General features: G+C 40.0%; 1 protein-coding gene across 3 annotated transcripts in view; it reads left to right on the plus strand.

The window, feature by feature from the left end:
- sphkap (SPHK1 interactor, AKAP domain containing) overlaps positions 1-18,470 on the plus strand; it is an 84,185-nt gene extending 65,715 nt beyond the window's left edge. For 2 of the 3 annotated variants that reach the window (XM_056234160.1, XM_056234161.1), the window contains exons 8-12: positions 328-492; positions 5,144-5,227; positions 5,671-5,717; positions 12,055-12,239; positions 17,014-18,470. In XM_056234160.1, the coding sequence (XP_056090135.1) occupies positions 328-492; positions 5,144-5,227; positions 5,671-5,717; positions 12,055-12,239; positions 17,014-17,169 (637 nt within the window). In that variant the 3' untranslated portion in view covers positions 17,170-18,470. The remainder of the gene's footprint in view (positions 1-327; positions 493-5,143; positions 5,228-5,670; positions 5,718-12,054; positions 12,240-17,013) is intronic. The other variant, XM_056234162.1, reaches the window with a different exon arrangement.
- Positions 18,471-18,862: the final 392 nt, after the last annotated feature.

Consider the following 18,862-nt stretch of genomic DNA (forward strand, 5'->3'; position numbering starts at 1 on the left):
TTGGTAAAGAAAATGACCGGGAAAGATAAAGAACAGCACAAATATTTAAGGGGTCATAAATTGCATTTTTTATAATCCTATACCCTGAGGTGCACTTATAATGCTTGTAAGATTTTTTTCATCACAAGGACATATTGTACTTTCTTGACCCAGGCTCTGGACAGCGAAAGACATTTTGGGGCAAAATTATCCATTGTAATTTTAAAAAAGAGCAATTTTACATTGAAAAGAACAGCAGCTGCTTCTTGAGGATCAGTCATCAGGTAGAATTACTAGGTCATTGTGACACTGCAGTTTTGCCGTGTGTCCTCTTTCCCCCCTCAACAGTGACAAAGACAGAGCCTCCTCAGTGGCCTCTGCAGGTGTGGAGGTGGAGCGACGCTCTCTCAGCGCTAGCAGTGAGGAAAGTGGCTCAGGCAGCTGGGCCCAGATTGCCCCTGAAGACGACCCCCAGGAGGAGACCACCAGTAGCTTTATCCAGCTAAGCGAGGGGTCAGTCTGCCAGTAGACCATCATGCCTTGCTGGACAGTGTGGCTTCTCCATTTGGCTTTTCATTAAGCTACATGTGCTAGATGCAATTTTTGACAGTGCTGAGCACTTCCAGAGTGTAGTGTAGCACCCATATGTAGTGTAGCACCCATCATTAATTAGAGCTCAGGCGAGAGTTAAGAGTTAAAGCACTTACTTTGCTCTCACTATGACTAATATCACAGTTTTCACATATCTTAATTGATATTAATTTGGTGTGGCTTGTGTGATTAGTCGTCACCCTGTCCCTCACATAACAGTGTTGTCTTTAAAGTCTGTAGCCGTTGCCCTTAAAGGGATAGTTCACCAAAAAATGAAATTTCTGTCATTAATTACTCACCCTCATGTCGTTCCAAACCTGTAAGACTTTCGTTCATCTTCATTTGTGTTCTGAAGATGAATGAAAATCGGACATGTTTGGAATGACACGAGGGTGAGTAATTAATGACAGAATTTCCATTTTATATATACAACATCTAGCACACAAATACACAGACATAGTGATGCAGAATGAGACATGTCTTGAAGAGACATTATGTATAAGAAAATTTCCTAATAGACTCACATGCCATTCCTATTATCCAGTACTTTTTGAGCTCTGTACATAAAAAAAATAAAAATAAAAATGCCCTAGATGTATATGCCTGAGATGTAATTACTAGTTTATGCCAGACCTTCGGTACTATTCTCTCCCCACGCTTAAAGGTGCATTGCGCAACATTTCATGTTAAAAATACCCGTTTTTCTAACCCATACATGTTTAAACAATTGCCTGATGGGCTGAATGAGCCCTTCTCTGATCACTGCGATTGCCTCTATAATCCTGTACAGTAAAATAAATAAGAGGGATTCGGGACGGAATTTGAGACTGGGCGTGACGTCACGCTCACCTGGCTATGACTGGCAGGTTTGTGTATTCGCCGCCATTCTCCGTATCAGCGAAGACAACTCGAGCGACAAAACTTTAGTCAACTTTCGACAAAAGTAGAAGATGGATTCTAAGAGACCGGCTTGTAGTTCATTTCAAACCCCAACGCAAACTCCACATAAGACAAAGAAAAGAAAACTTTTGTCTAGTGCCACCAAAAGGGCCAAATTGGAGTCAGACAGGCGTCGGAATAAGACGAGAGTCAACATCGGGGAAGGCTTTCAACCAATGGAGAGATCTCCGGTCTGCTCTTGGTCTCAAACGGGATCCTCAGTTGGCTTTTACAAAGTAATAACTTATATTGTTCATGAACGTGTTTCCATAATAATACAATCATAAGTGGATACAGTAAACGCATAAAACAGTTCAACATGGAGATAGATGGAAACAAAAACCGAAGCTTTCTACTACCCCCGTTTTCCCCTCACACATAAGTGTGTAATTTACTCAAATGCCTTTCCTTTCATATATTTAAAATGACTTGCAGATTTATAACTTTATTACCTCTGAAGACATTATGACTGTAATCAAAAGATTTGTGCGGCTGATGCTCCTTTGGTTATTGAACAGCTCGTGCAAGCGTGCGTGTGCGTGTGGTCCATGAGCGCGCACACCTCTGGTTGCAGTTTCGCTTGTCACCAGAGGGGGCATAGTTCTGCAAAAACTCAGAGACTTGCGCAATGCACCTTTAAGCACTTAAAAACTTCATTAATTTTAACATAATTATTTACACAATGGCAAAAAAAAATGATTTAATGATTCCCAACAGAAAAGAAGGGTGGAAATAAAGAGCCACAGTTAGCGCTTGCTCTGTGAGGAATTGAGAGTTAGCTTACACAAGGCTGTCAATTAAGTAAATTTGTATATTTTTCTTAACCATCTTTCAAAATCCTGATTGTTTTATGTAGTGATTTAAACAGAATATTTACCACAAAAAAATATCAAATCTCTTGAATGACCCATTTGTTTTCACATATTACTATTTTCTTCCGAACGCTCGCCTATAAACACACTCTTAGCAAGTGCCTGAGGTAGTGTAACTCTCTGAACTGAGAGAGTTTCCATTTGCGAGTGTAGTCCAGCACAGCTGTCTGAGTAAACGGCTCTGACAGCATGACTGGAGTCCCTGACAGGAAATGCCTCACACTGACAGGCAGGTGCCATATGTCACATCCTGTTGACTCTAGAATGAAAAGGATGTAATGGGTGTGTGAGTCCTGCTTGCTGATTGAATCATGCCCAGCCTGCCACGCTCACTGACACTGCCTTACCTGCGCCAACTCAACTCAACTCATCCTCACTTACCCGAGTCTGGGTATCCGGCCATTCGCCTCCATCTGGCTTTAACCCCCACTCCATTCCTAGTTTTTTTTTTGCCCTGGCAGGGGGAAAGGTTCCTCTCTGCTTGTCCACCCAGCTGTTGTCGTTATGGGCACAGCTGGCAAGCGTTCATATAGTCATCAGCTGGTAGGGGAGTTGCCAGTGATGCCCATGCTAATGAATCTCATGCCAGTGTTCATGCCCACTCCCTCTTCTGCAAGCCCCGCTGCTGTCCACGCCTTAGTGATCATTGCTGAGAGAATAAGTAGCTTCTGCATCGTCCGCATTCTTACAGATCCAACAGGAAAAAGGGTTGAAAGGTTCACATAACTTACAGTATCGATCAAAAGTTTGGAATAATTCAGATTTTTTTTAATGTTGCTGAAAGACATTTCTTTTGGCTGCGTTTATTTCATAAAAACAAATACAGTCAAAATATTAATGGTGTGAAATTACTATTTAACCCTCTGGGGTCCTTCATTTCAGAGTCACACTCAGGACCTTCGGGTCCAAATGGGCCGGAAGGGTGGGATTAATATTAATTTAAAAAAAAAATCATCTTTTTTTTTTTTACTTTTTTTTTATAATATTGGTTACACTTTAGTTCGATAGTCACTTTAGACATTCTACTAACTATAAGTAACTTTTCAACAACATGTCAAATGTCATTAGAGTATTAGTAGAATGTAGTAGACTGTCAGTAGACTGGTAGGTTATGGTTAGGTGTTAGGGTTCGGGTTAGAAGAACAAGTTGACTTGTAGTTGCTAAGTTACTTATAGTTAGTAGAGTGTCTGTTGGGGGACCAACAAAATAAAGTGTTAGCAGATATTAAGCAGACAGTCTACTAATACTCTAATGTTGACATGTAGCTGCTAAGTTACTTATAGTTAGTATAATGTCTAAAGTGGACTATCGAAATAAAGTTTTACCATAATATTTTTTCTTTTCTTTTTTGGTGTAATTATTTTGAGATAATTTCAAAAATAAAGATGATTTATAATTAATATTAATGCAATAATTATGACCCATTTTTTTTCCCATTGAATATAATAGAATTTTTTTTTTTTTTTTTTAAAGCTGTATTTCATTTTAGAGTCATGCCTAGGCCTCATGAAAGCAATTTTTGAAATGAGATGGATGCCATCTGGTGGACAAACTGAGCATTTAAAAAATTCAAAACCCATTTGTAATCTGAATTTATTAGTGTGTATGTGTATAAAAGTGTGTGTGTGTGTGTGTGTGTGTGTGTGTGTGTGTGTGTGTGTGTGTGTGTGTGTGTGTGTGTGTGTGTGTGTGTGTGTGTGTGTGTGTGTGTGTGTGTGTGTGTGGATGTGTCTGTTTTGCACTCTTGATGTTTTATAGATTCACCCCTTCACTGTTGTGTGCTTTTTTTTCTGGATCGTGGCTGATTTGTAGATTGTATGCACAAAAAAACTCTGTATTTTCACATTTTTGCCAATTTCCCATTCATTTCCTATGCGGGTCCATTTGGACCCGAAGGTCCTGAGTGTGGCTTTTTTTTACAACCACTTAGACTATTCAAATCCTGTCCCCAATTTTTTTTGGGTGTTCATATACCAAGTACCAACAAAGTCACCAAATTTCGGACCATTCCGATAAAGCTATGATTAAAAAAAAAAAAAAAAAATTTAAATGCTTCGAGTCCATTTGGGCCGAAGGACCCCAGAAAAATAACTGTTTTCTATTGTAATATATTTTCAAATGTAATTTATTCCTGTGATCAAAGCTGAATTTTCAGCATCATTACTCCAGTCTTCAGTGTCACATGACCCTTCAGAAATCACTCTAAAATGCTGATTTGATGCTCAAGAAACATTTATGATTATTATCAATGTTGAAAACAGTTGTGCTGCTTTAAATGTACATAAATGTTCTTTAAATGTTTTGAAAAGTGCATAAATGAATACTTTTATTCAGCAAGGACACATTAAATTGATCAAAGTGACAGTAAAGCCATTTATAATGTTCAAAATTCTTTTGAATTTTCTATTCATCAAAGAATCCTGAAAAACACGAAACAATTTTAAGCCGCACAATAAATAATCAGCATATAAGAATGATTTCTAATGGATCACGTGATTGAAGACTGTAATAATGATGCTGAAAATTCAGCTTTGATCACAGGAATAAATTACATTTAAAAAAAGTTACAACAAAAAAATTTAAGAATATTTCACAGTATAACTGTTTTTACTGTATTTTTAATCAAATAAATGCAGCATTGGTGAGCATAAGAGACTTCTTTCAAAACATAAAAAAGTGTCATTCTAAACTTTTGAGCTGTGGTGTGTCACGTGTAGTGCCTGTGCACGCTTATCTTTTTATGTGCATATCTGTGTTTCAGAAATGGAAACAGCAGTGCCTCTAGTCTGGGATTTGCAGACCTGGAGGGCTTTCTAGACTTCTCCATCTCCAGCAACCTAATCAGGTATCCAACGGCAACCCGCTAACTGCGGCACACTTAGAGAGACTTGCTCAGAACGCCGGAGCTAATGGATGTTAAGCGCTCATCCATAACCCAGAGCGCTGGCCAAATCCTTATTCCTGCAGCTCCTCTCGTGAGGATACGGACACAGTTAGAGGACATGAAATTTGGCTCAAATTTGGATCACATTCTGTCATATTAGAGCCGATAGTGTCTTCTACAAGTTTGTAAATGTGCTCACTAAGTGCTGTTGTTTGCTGTGTCTGTCTCAAACATTGGCAGTTCTAATGGGCTTTGCCGCCAAAAGCTTGCAGTCACGTACTATTTCGAGGTCTTATTAGAGGAGTGCAATATACTCCTGGCCCCTGAAAGGCTTCATGAGGTGACTGAAACATGGCAAGCATTGCTCCATACCGCATGATAATGAGTGTGTCTCTGTGTTTCAGCGAGGAGAGAGAGAGGAAGGCATCGCACTGTCAGGATCAGGCGGATGGTGAGTGATACGTCCTCTACGAGCACACACACACACACACATCTGAATTAAAGATATACATCACTGGAACGTCACAGCGGTGTTTGGAATTAAAAGGAAATCATGCTCTTCACACTTCTGCGCTAATGTATTCGGTCTGAACTAAGCCGTTGTCTGGCAGTCTGATCGTTTATATAAATGTTACATATTCTTCTGGAGAGTGAACTTCATGTTATTTCTCTGTGAATGAGGAAATTGGACATTTTTCAGGAGGCACCAGAGGCTCACTTGGTGCACTAGATGAGATACTTTTTCAACTTTATTTGTTCTTCATGCAAATGAAAGACAGAATGGTCTCTATTACTTGATTTTGGAAGTTATTGAATGTGATTATTAAAATAACTTTTAGCTCAAAAAACTGAGGAGGCAGTGTGAGTGAGTCAAAAGTTAACATGTTGGGCTGCAAACAAACAAACATTGCGAAATAAAACCGGCATTACGACATGGTTCGATTGTCTAATCGTGGTCAGATTCTGATGACACCCAGCGGACAGTAAAGGTTTAGTCTAATGCCTGAGTTTATATTGTAATCACAGAGAAAATCTTGGCTTCCAAAAGCATCATAAACCAACTGCACTAAAGGTCTCTACGATCTATTTTAAACGCAGCCCTGGATTGTTCCCTTCTTCATAGAAGCCATTGATTGGTTGGGAAACGCAACCCAGATCATATCAGTTACTGCAGAGTCTGGGGCTGTGTCTGAAATCACATACTCTCTTGAGTAGGTACTTATTTTGAATAAGTAATTACTTCACAACCACTAAAAAGTATGTTCTATATAGTATAAATGTGTGTAGAATGAATGTAATCTGGACGTACTACATTCGACATGTTGTCATTATCATGTGACCTACCAGCGTCCGTTGCATCGCTTCACGGTCATTCACAGATTCTCTCCTGTGGCCTCATGGGATAGGAAAGTGTCCATCATACACACGCTTCTGAATGTCACCGGATGAAGTAGTTCATCCAGGCACTTTTTGCCTAGTTTTTATAGAACCCAGACAACTGCCGGCAAATTTAGATTTGCTCTGAAAGTTAGTCTGGCAAAGAGCTCATTCAAACCCATTTCCAATCCGGCGAAATCGTGGCACCAATCAGAAACGTTGGGGCGGGCTTTACACGATGACGACAGCGCTGGGATTTTGAAGCAGATTTTGTAGCCTACATTACAAAGATGGATGCCGCCCTCGAACATCACTCGTTCGAATCAGCTATCGCGTCTGTTTTAAGCGATTTGAACGTTTCCTTTTTGTTAAAAACCGAGCAAAGAACAACACTCGGCCGCTCTGCATACGTCATCTCCTTCATCGCTCTGATTGGGTTTAGGTCTATCCGCGACGTCCGTTGGTGACGCCCCTCTGGAAATGATGTGTCTATGACGCTTTGCCAGACCATAACTCAGTTACAACTGAGAATGGTCTGGTTTTAACCAGGCTATAGTTTTTAATGAGTCCTGTGAATTCAGACACACTTCTTTTGTCACATACTGCTCTTCGCCTACTATATATTAGGAAAGTATATGATTTCAAATGTAGAGATTTTCTCTCTGTGATTACAAAATATGCACAGGCATTAGTCGACAAACCTACCGTCCGCTGGGTGTCATCAACCTCGTCGATGGTTGCGGATTTGCAGACGTGCCGGGAGGAACGATCACATAAGTAGCTGGATTCTGTTTCGGGAAAACCGTGGTCGCTACAAAATAACTCGACATAATGCGAAAAAGTGAAAATAACTTACAAGTCTTCAGTTGATCTGTTACATCTCGTATCAAACTCCAATCTCTATCGCTTAGTTATATCTGACGCTTCTGCCTGAGCTCGTCTCAACCAATGATGCACTGGAGCTACGCAAGGACCGCCTCCATAATTTACATGTTGCACACGGAAAAGTAAAAACTAAATAAATGCATAAATCTGGAAATAAATACATTGTGGGAATTAATAAATATAAAATACATTTCAAAATAAATACAGAAAATAATAAACAAAGGAAAAAAAGCACTACAAAAATAATTTATTTTCCTATTTCCTATTTATTTTGCTTAGGATTTGTCAATAGCAAAGCATTGGACTTATCATGTTCTTAGTTTGATTTTCCATGCATCAAACCTTCCGCACATACAAATTTCTTAAAATAGTCTTTTCTCATTATAATTTTTAAAACGGCAAGCAACACAATTTTGGCACTGTTTACACCCCATATTGTGGTTACGATTCTACTCATGACCTTAAGCATTTTTCTCTTTGCTGTTCTTTTCATTAACCTTTAATCTTTGACTTCTTCTATCTGAGTAACATCTACTCCACATGTCCTGCATTAGCATACAGTCAGGCTTACTTCAGGAGCATTGCTCGGCCTCTGCCCCTCGGCGCTCGGGGAGCTTCTAGTCTTTGGCAGATGGACAGGCGTTCTTGAATGAGAGTGAGTGAGAGAGAGAGAGAAAGCTAGAGACTTTTGTATTGCCAGCACAAACTCACGCCTCACAAATGACTCATTCACATGCAGGAGAACAAAAGAGACGTTCAGGCACACAGACACAAGAGCTGACAGGCAAAGCATCATCATCCTGCTGGGAGAGAGAAGGAGGGATGAGGAGAGGGTGTTAAAACGGGAAGATGTGTGATAGAGCAAGAAAACAGAGGACAGATTCATTTCGGAACAGATCTTTACGTTTCTGGAGCACTGAGGAGGAGGATAGAGATGCCATGCTGAAATGAATATTACTGAGGCAAAGAAAGAACAGCTTGAATAGCTTTTTAAGAAATAAACTTTTTTTTTTAAATACATTTGAATATTACTTTAAGAAAGTGGTAGGGAGAAGAGATTAGCTCATCTCCTGTAGGGTTTATCCGAATATTTAAGCCCCATCTCTCTCTTTATTTCCCTTTATCGTTCACACTTATCCACATTCCTGTAGAACAGTGGCTCTTAAAGTAAGGGTCTCGACCTCGGCACACAAACGGAGATCTGCTGCGAGGAGACGTTTCTGGCGCTTGTACTGAACTGTAATGGGCAACATAATGACCAGAAGAACCAGCTATACTTGATCATTCTGTCCTTTATGGGTCGTTTAGATGTCTTTGTTTGGTGTTGCGTTCATTCGTTCAGTCGAGCTTTTAAAACTCAAATTAAACAAATAAGATGAATTACTAATAAAAATATGTAATACAGTTTTAACGTGGAATCTTGCTGCTAAAAATGAACATGTAGCAGGGGAACGTGTTTGTATATCAACTGCAGCAGTGCGTAATGTTTCATATCATGAACAAGATGAACGATTATCAACGCGTGTCTTACAAAAGACCGTTCACCTGGTAAATGAACAAACTAGGCTAATAGCGGATAATAAAACTGGGGGGGGGGAAGGCATTGTAACATAAATTACACACAGTCATACCCAAACATGAATTTTGAAGCTGTTGATGCCAGTAGAGTTGGTACTGTTTTTAAGAACTCATATTAGCCAATATATAAAAAATAAAAAATAATAATAATAATAAATTCTTGAAAAAAAGCAACTTGCGATAGTCTTTTCTTCCCTATTGAGAATGAGAAGGTGACGTCACGCGTATCACTCCGCGTTGCATTGTGGGAAGGATTCGCCATCTTGGTAGGATACGCTATCCGTTAGGGGTGTGCAAAAAAATCGATTCACATTTGAATCGCGATTCAATCTTTACCGATTCAGAATCGATTCATAGAATTCCAAAAATCGATTCATTTTTTTTTTTTTTATGGCGTGCACGGGCGGAGTGGCAATCGGGTGAGTCGGGACTTTTACCGGTGGTTCTGTAGTGTTTCGAGGCTGCGAGGGCCGGTCTGATAAATAGTTACATTGCAAGTTCTTGCCGCCCGCTGGTCAAACTGTGCAGGCTCTCTGCTCAACCCGTAAATAAATGCATCGATCCGCAGATTATGTTTGAGTTCTTAATGGTCTGTAGATCTTTTGCCAAGCGTGTCAGAGGTTACGGGTTCTAAACCGCACTCGTATAGTTTTTTCTCTCTCTCAGCAAAACCGAATATGTTCATCACGTTTGTGTGCATTTTATTTTGAGATTTTACCGGAACCACAACGGCGATATGAAGCGCGCGTCCGAGTGAAGACTGCGCGAGCCACAGAGAACACTGTATCCATGACACTGATAGCAGCGGACGCGAGCGCGCAGCTTGATTTCAAAAACAACAGATCTCTTATTTAATAGCGAACTAAATGAATGCTCTGCTAGTTAACTGGAGATACCCGCAAATTACGCCTATGAACGACTTCACTAGATCTAAACAAATCAATCTAACCATAGATGTTACCAGTAGCGGTGGCTTTTTAAAATCTATTTAAAATTATTTCGCAAGGGTTCTATGACATTAGTATATTTTTAGGAAGTTCAATGTGCCCAGTCGAGTTCACATTTCAACAGTCAGCCTGGTAGCTGAAGTAGTCCTTAAACCACATTTAGCATAATTGTTTGTTTGATCTGACTACAGCACTTTAAAGCTAAATGTAAAAGCTTTTTATTTAAGTTTTATTTTAAACTTGAATTAAATGTATTTGAAAGCTGGCCAAAGCTTGGCACTTTGCACTTTTTAGTTGCAAAAGTTTTTATTTTTGTATGAAGACATAAAGTAATATCAAACTACATTTAATTTGTTGTGTTTTCTTTTTCTTTTAAATTGTGTCTACTGCAATCAATCACATAGGAAAAAGTAAACTACATTTATATACTGCGAATCGTTTTTTGAATCGAGAATCGTTTTTGAATCGAAAATCGATTTTGAATTGAATCTTGAGACAAAAAATCGGTATCGAATCGAATCGTGACATTTTCTGAATCCAGCACCCCTACTATCCGTTGTCATGGTTACTTCGACCGTGAGACCGAGAGAAATGGCGACAGAGAGAGAGAGGAGCTTGATATTTGTTTGCATTTTTGCGATAAGGCACAGTTTCTTGGGAATAAATGAAGAAGGGGGAAGCAAAAGGAAAAGGGGCTCTATCGGGAGAGACTAAATAACAACACCAAGCAGCGTTATTTAGAGAAACTACTTGACATCAACATGGACCCGTACGACCTGCTACAGAATGGACGAAAGACCCAAAGCACCACTACCACCTTTCACATACGCTGACATAGTTAATTACCTGGTTTGTTTATGGTATCAGTGATTAACGTTACTGCCTACACAATGCAAGAGTTCAGAAGCTTTAAGTCATTAGAAGCTGAACAAGTCTGTTGCGGCTGCGGGTGCAAGACTTAGAAACCCCCAAACCTGTAACGTTAAACTGCGAGAGTTCAGTCATACTTGATGTTTCAGGCCTCATTCATATGTGGAAATAAATCTGATATGAATCAGATACGTGCATTTGCACCTGCCGTGCAACGTCCAGCGGACAGATCGGACATTCCCCTGTCAATGCGAATCGTACGTCATTAAAAAAAGTGTCTTTTTAAAACATTTCGCGCTACAGATATATCTATAACAAATGAAACAACTCTAGTTGAATAACAGAGTATTAATTTCGTTCGTTTGTATTAAATAAAAGGCGAACTGTGCTGAAATGTGTTGCTTTTGAAAGCAGGCTTTGCTCGCTGTTGCTGCTGTCAGTTTATTGACAAGCAGTTTCTCTAAGCTGGCTAGCATTGTTATTTAGTCTCTCCCGATAGAAGCCCTTTCATTTCTCTTCCTTCTCCATATCTTCCAAAGAAACTGCGGCGTAACGGTAAAATGTAAACAAATACTAAGCTGCGCTGTCTCTCTTTCGCTATTTCTGGAATGTTTAGTGTCACGCCTCTGTGAAGTTCTGAAGGCGTTGCCCCTGGCATCCGATAGCGTCTCCTACCATCATGGCCGACCGGCTCAGACCCCGCCCAAATCGGCACGTGACTCCTCACTCTCAATTGCAATGTCTTTTCAAGTGAAACTGCTTCTGGAACTAGAGAAAGTGTTGGGCGGGGCTTGATTATGTCCATGGGGAATTGATTGGATCATTGGATGGTTGTGGTTCGCTATTGGTGGATCTCATGTGAGTGACAGGTTGCCCCGCCCTCGCGCCTGTAAACACCTCATCAGAAAAGAGATCTCGCTGCAAAATGGCAATGACCCATAATACGGTATAGCCTTTTCCTTCAGAAAAATACCTGTAGTCGACGCATGTTTGTTAGAGCTACTCAGTTCTACACCTTCAAATGCTTTATCTTTCCTTTCCTTTAGATTCTGCTTGCAACATATTAGATCTATTGAAATCTGACGTGCACAGAAGTGTCTCAAAGTAACCAGTCTGATTTTTGTCCGGCAGAAGTGACATCGGGTTTGTCCACAGCCGGCAGCAGCTGTCAGAGGGAGCTTCTGGTGCTGAACTTTGACCTGGAACCAGAGTGTGTGGATGGAGAGCTAAGAGCAGCGCTTCAGTGGATCGCTGCGTCTGAGCTCGGCGTGCCGGCGCTTTACTTCAGAAAGACTCAGGAGCACAACCTCGCTAAGGTGAGGGCAATCGGAGGTCGTGCGCAATGGTTTGTTATAATAACTAACCAGGTCTGGAGGAAATGTACGCTTGCAGAACCTCACAGAGTCGGAGCGCCAGTCATTCAGGACAGAAAATTATTTTTAAAAACTGCAGATTTTTTTCTACAGTTAACTTTATTGTTATTCAACCCAGACATGGGAGAGTGTGTTTCTCTACAGTTCCTGGCAATAATTCAACATTTAATGTTACCAACATGACAACAATATATAGATAATAAACATATAGGCATAAAAATAAATAAATAAAACACTTTCTCAGATCCTGCCAGCTAGTAGTGCTGACGATCACTCAGGAGTTATTATTCTCTGAAACAACTTGAATGCAATCGGTTTATGTGACGACGATGTTGCATATTACAATTTCAAAGCATTTTAACGGTGCTGATAGCAATAAACTCAAATACTACTACTACTACTACAAAGCTTTTTAACATTGCACATTACATACTATTGCATAGTTTCACATACTATTTTTAGAGAATACAGGATGAAGTGTGTATGGAGGCAGTGTAGTGCGAAGCAACGAGCCACAAACCATCGTAATTGTGCCTTCAGCAAGGCTCCAGGGGTGTCGAGCTGTTCAGACTGTACTCTTCAAATCTGGAAAAGAATTAGCATGGATTCCCTCTGGAATTTCTAATGGGTTTTTAGAATAGCAGTTTTCGATTTGAGTAAAATAAGGGCTGTGGTTAACATCACCTGAGGAGACTTTCACATTGTGTTCGACAACACAAGTTACGTAATTATACCTCAAATGTAAAGCCAGTGGAGTTAGTGCTATTTTTTAACATTCATACTAGCCCATATATACAAGAAGTGTATTGTACTTTTGAAACAAATAGTTTTTGCATAGATTTAGGCTTTTAAATATATGTATACATGTTGCCTGGCCCCAAAAAAATAGCTGTTTGGATTTAAATAGGCAAATACTTAAGAGTCAATGACTGGATCATTATTGCAGTGGTTATTATGTTTCTAGCATGTTATATGTTTGGCAACAGTTCTTGTAACCCATGATGGGAGTGTGTAGCTTTTCATTTCTTAAACAACCATGTAAGAAGACACATCATGGCTATATTCCAGGATAACAAAGATCCTGACCACAATTTCATGCACCTCTTAATGGAAATAACATCACATTTATTTCCATCAAGAGGTGCATACATTTTTGGTCAAGATCTTGTATATTCATATTCATATTCAATAAAGAATGAATATGAATATTCACGATCCAAGAGTCCAGCACTCAGTAAAGTGTCCTCCAGCACATCCCAAAGACTCTCAATGAATTTAAGATCTGGACTGAGAGGAGCCGATTCATGATTCTTCATTCTCACAATTTGAGCCTGATGAATCTTGACATTGTCATCCTGGAATATGTCCATGATGTGTTGGGAAGGTTCATTTTCTACATGAACTAGTTCAAAGTTCAGTTCACAAATTTTAAAATGAACTAGTTCAGTTCATAGTTCATACTTCAAAAAATGAACTAGTTCAGTTCTTTTTTTCCATATGTTGCTGCGAGCTATTTTTTATTTTATTTTTTATTATTGCCACAGCCCATATACAACTACAGACAGCAATTATTTTATCGACGGGCAAAGTTTGCACAGAAATGTAAGATTTTTCCCATCCTCACCGACCTTGTCATACAACTCGTTTAAATGATCATACGACGCCTCCTCGCTCGCTGTTTTGTCGAATACATCCTGCTTTTTGTCTTGATGACGCATGCGGCGGCCGCCGTGCGACCGGGTGCGACACTGGTGGCTGGTGTTGCCAGATTGGGTGTTTTATCGCTACATATTAAAGCCTGTTTACGCATGTTTTAGCCGGGTTTTCGCCTGAAAGGCTCTATAGAAATCTGGCACCCTATTGAACGAAGTTAAACTGAGAGAGCGTGCGTTCACACACACCAGAATGAACACGTTCACCGCAACGTTCATCAGGCAGTAATTCAGTACGTTCAGTTCACGTTCGCCCAAAATATGAACGAGTTCATTGAACGCGTTCAGGCACAACACTGATGTCCATGATGTGTCTTCCTACATGGTTGTTTAAGAAATGAAAAGATACACACTCCATCAGTAAGGGTTAAAACTGTTTTCAAACATATAACATGCTAGCTCTTAAGCATTTGCCAATGTAAATACAAACAGCAACTTTTTTTTGACCGGGCAGTGTGTGTATATAGTTTTGTTCGTATGTTTATGCACCAATGAGCCAAAACATTATGACCACCTTCCTAATATGCTGTTGGTCCTCCGCGTGCTGCCAAAACAGCATCGACCCGCCGAGGCACGGGCTCTACAAGACCTCTGAAGGTGATTGGATTGAGATCTGGAAAATTTGGGGGCCAGGGCCTAAACTCTTCAATATGTTCCTCAAACCATTCCTGAACGATCTGTGCAGTGCGGCAGGGTGTATTATCCTGCTGAAAGAAGTCACTGCACTCAGGGAACACCATTGTCATGAAGGGGTGGACCTGGTCTGCAGCAATGTTTAGGTAAATGTCACGTGTCAAATTTATGTCCACATAATATTCCCCAGCAGAACATTGCCCAGAGCATCAAACCCCCTGTCGTATTGTCGTCCCACAGTGATCCTGGTGCATCACTTCAACGGGTAAATGACGCACACGGCCGTCCACTTTATGCAAAAGAAAATGATACTGATCGGACCAGCTGACCTTCTTCCACTGCTTCAAGGTCCAGTTCCGACGATCACATGCTCATTGTAGATGCTTTCAACAGTGGACGGGTCATCATGGACACTCTGATTTGTCTGCAGATATTCAGCAGAGTGCGATGCGATGTGTGTTGTGACACATTCCTCGCATAAACATCATTCAAATTTTGTATGACTTGTGCCACAGTAGACCTTCTGTTGGTCATCGATGAGCTTTGGGAGCCCAACACCCTGTCACCAGTTTGTGGTTTGTCCCTCCTCTCACCGCTGCTGACCAGGAGCAATCAAGTGTGCTCCACAAATCCTGAAAAGTTAAGCCAAAACACTTTGATCGCCCCCCCGGTGGTTGGTCCCAGTATAGGTCATAAACCCTGCCCTCTCCATGTAATCTAATGGGACGCGAGACCAACTGAAGTAACTAAACAATCGAATTACACTTTTTTTCCAAAGATGGTTTCTGTAATTTTAGGTAGTTTTTATCACGCTGATGTAAGTTCAAGTGCTAGTTTTTTTAAATAAGTTTGCTATAAATGATGCTATAAAAACGGGGGTGTGACGTCATGATTGACAGCTGTGATTGACAGCTTCTCTGAATGATGTAGTCACTGAGACAACAACAGACTTTTTTCGGGATCTTCAGGAGCTTTAACTTTAATTTCTACATTTCCATAGCTGTTTATTTCATTGGGACATTGGCGGCTTCACTTTTCTACAACGGAAGAGAGTGAAGGTGCGTCGTCAATCTTTTTTCACAGTCTATGGGAGCAACACACAAGCCTTGCCGACCGTTTCAGAGATACTCTGACCCAGTCGCCTTGCCATAACAATCTGGCCCTTGTGAAAGTCGCTCAGATCTTTATTCCTGCATTCAACACGTTGATTATGAGAACTGATTGTTTGCTCACCATCTAATCAACCCAGACATTGATATGTGACCTTGTTTGGAGATGATCAACGATATTCACTTCATTTGTGACTGGTCATAATGTTTTTGCTCATCAGTGTGTGTATCCCTTGCAGAGTGTGCAGTAAGATAATCATTTTAAGAGGGATTCTAAAAATTGCTTGTTATTTTTTATTTAGTAATGTCCTGAATACGCTAATGTAAATGCTTCGTAAACTTTTGAACAGGACGAGATTGGATTTTTATTTTTTTCTTTAAATATTTAATTTAACACTTCCCTTCAGAAGCTACATAAGATTCCCAAGCTTTTTTTTTTTTTTTTTTTTTTTTTTTTTTTCTGCTAGGCTTTGGCAATTATGTAATGTATGTTATTGTCACATGTATGTTGAATGACAAAACTGATACGTATACTTTAAAACTGAATAAAAAGTTGATTACAAAAGAGGGCCAGTTCACACAGAACGCGTTTCTTGCTGTTAAAGGGATAATCCACTTTTTTTGGAAATAGGCTCATTTTACAACTCCCCCAGAGTTAAACTGTTGAGTTTTACCGTTTTTGAATCCATTCAGCCGATCTCCGGTTCTGGCGGTACCACTTTTAGCATAGCTTAGCATACATCATTGAAGTGGACAAGACCATTAGCATTTCTAAAAAAAAAAAATGACCAAAGTGTTTCGATATTTTTCCTATTTAAAACTTGACTCTTCTGTAGTTACATCGTGCACTAAGACCGACTGAAAATGTAAAGTTGCGATTTTCTAGGCTGATATGGCTAGGAACTATACTCTCATTCCTGCGTAATAATCAAGAAACTTTACTGCCGTACCATGAGTGCAGCAGGCGTAATGATATGACGCAGCGCCTGAAAATAGGCTACCTTCCGTCAACACAACAGAACTATTTTCAGGCGCTGCGTCATATCATTACGCCTGCTGCTCTCATGGTACGAGACGCTGCAAAAGATGCAACTCACAAGCGCAACAGTCAAACACAAGCCTGTTTACATAGAAAAACAATGGAAAAGTAGTGCAGTGGAATGCACAAATGTGTTCTATGTGAATAGCCCCTAACTGCAACGACTGTTGATGTCTCAGCAGTCGTCTGCATGAAGAACTGAACAGCGTGTGTTTGTTTCTCAGTTCCACAGAGTGGTGCAGTTGGCAGGTCAGAAGGCTTGGCGTGTTGGTGACTTGTTCAGCGCTGTGGCTCAGTTCTGTCAGCTCCACCAGGACCTGGAGCAGAGAGGACGGCCAGTGCCCAGCCTGTTTGACTGGATATTGAAGACCAAGCGCTAGAGCGCCACCCATCTACAGACCAGAAGCTGGAGACGCCACATATACACGTGTATAGTCTGGAGCCAGTGTGAAAACACCGACAAACATCCCATTTGAGCCGCCAACACACCCTCACCACCACCAAATTCTTTCAACTAAAAAAATATGCCTCTTCGATTCAACAGACCAATCCAAAACCACCGTCATGACTGTACATCAGAACATTTTTCTAGAGCTCAGCTGTGAAACTCTCTGTTTATCACAAGTTAGCAAGGTTTACAAGATGCCCACACACATTCATGGCTCTCAATCCCACAATTCTTAGCATGAGGCTTCCTAAGTACCGAACTTGCCAGCTCTAATCACCAGCACATCCCACATTAAGATTCACATCTTACAGCCGACACAAACTTGTATTCCGATACCTCCATCCCTGTCACACTTGTATATGTCCTTGCTAGATAACAGGAATTCTGGGATATACTGTAGGAAGAAAATGCCTTGTCCATAAATATGTGCTAGAGATGCTCATTCGCACATCACATAGATTGTGATTTGAGGATTTTTCCCTTTAAATTAAGCATGTTCCTGTCTTTACGCGCACGCAAAGTTAGATCCACCGGTTACCGGCCAGCGCTGGTTAGAGGAACACAGTTTAAACCAACCAATCAGCCTTGACGTTTTGTAGCTTGCAGATTTTTACTGTACGACAAACCCGTTTCAAATGCACAACGTGACTTTTTATCAAGAAAAAATAGACATGCGAGCTCTGGCAAAGGGATTTAAAAATATTTAAATGTTTGTATTTAAAGTGAAATATAGTGAGATCCCATTCCAAACATACTTTGTTGTTTTAAGTTTTCATTGGCGAACACGTTCAGTCCTTTTATTGTACCTCTGAGACTGAATTCTATGTTTAGTTTTATGTGACTACTGTTATTTAAGAGATTTTATTTTGGCTAGATGTAAATAGTCTAGATTGTGAGCTATTGTACCTTCGGGCTGCAAATGGAAATTTAAGTTTTCGGTTTTACGATTGCAAAGACAGGCAGACAGACGGGATTACAGCACCAAAAGTCTCCGCAGACTACTGTAAACATTTGAGTATAAACATAAAAGAGTATATTTAAAGTGTAAGTACAGTTTTGTCACGTAAAAGTTGACGTGTAAATGTGAAATCTGGTGGCATTATGGTTTTCTCCGCATAGTAACATAATAGTAATGTGTTTTAATATCAGCGTTGAAGGCACACAACTGTATCCAGTCTGTCACGGTATACCTGAATGTATTTATCTTTTCAAAATAAAATTTGCGTAGAGTGAGTTTGACGTCAACGGTCTTTATTTGAGAAGAGCCACACGTTTGTGAATAAAGTCCATACATACACAAACTCAAAAATAGACTTGCATGCTAAAGAGAAGATATTCCAGGTTAAATACACCAGAAAATCATTTCAATTTAATATAGCAAGTCTTAAAATTGAATAACTGACTTAATATTATGTTGACAAGTATGCACTTACACTGAAAGTCTATAGAGCAAAAGATTCTCCATAGAGCATTTCTGTGAGCATTTTTAACAAAAAGGCATGAGTTGAAAAAGAATGACAGCATGCAGACAAACATATATGCCTATATATCATGGACACGAATAAGAATTAGCTCCCACGAATTAAGAATTTGATAATTTGAACTATACAACAAGAGAACGCATT

This window comes from Rhinichthys klamathensis, unplaced genomic scaffold (assembly GCF_029890125.1).
Source record: "Rhinichthys klamathensis goyatoka isolate OS25496 unplaced genomic scaffold, OSU_Roscu_1.1 h1tg000391l_1, whole genome shotgun sequence".
In the NCBI taxonomy this organism is placed as follows: Eukaryota; Metazoa; Chordata; class Actinopteri; order Cypriniformes; family Leuciscidae; genus Rhinichthys; species Rhinichthys klamathensis.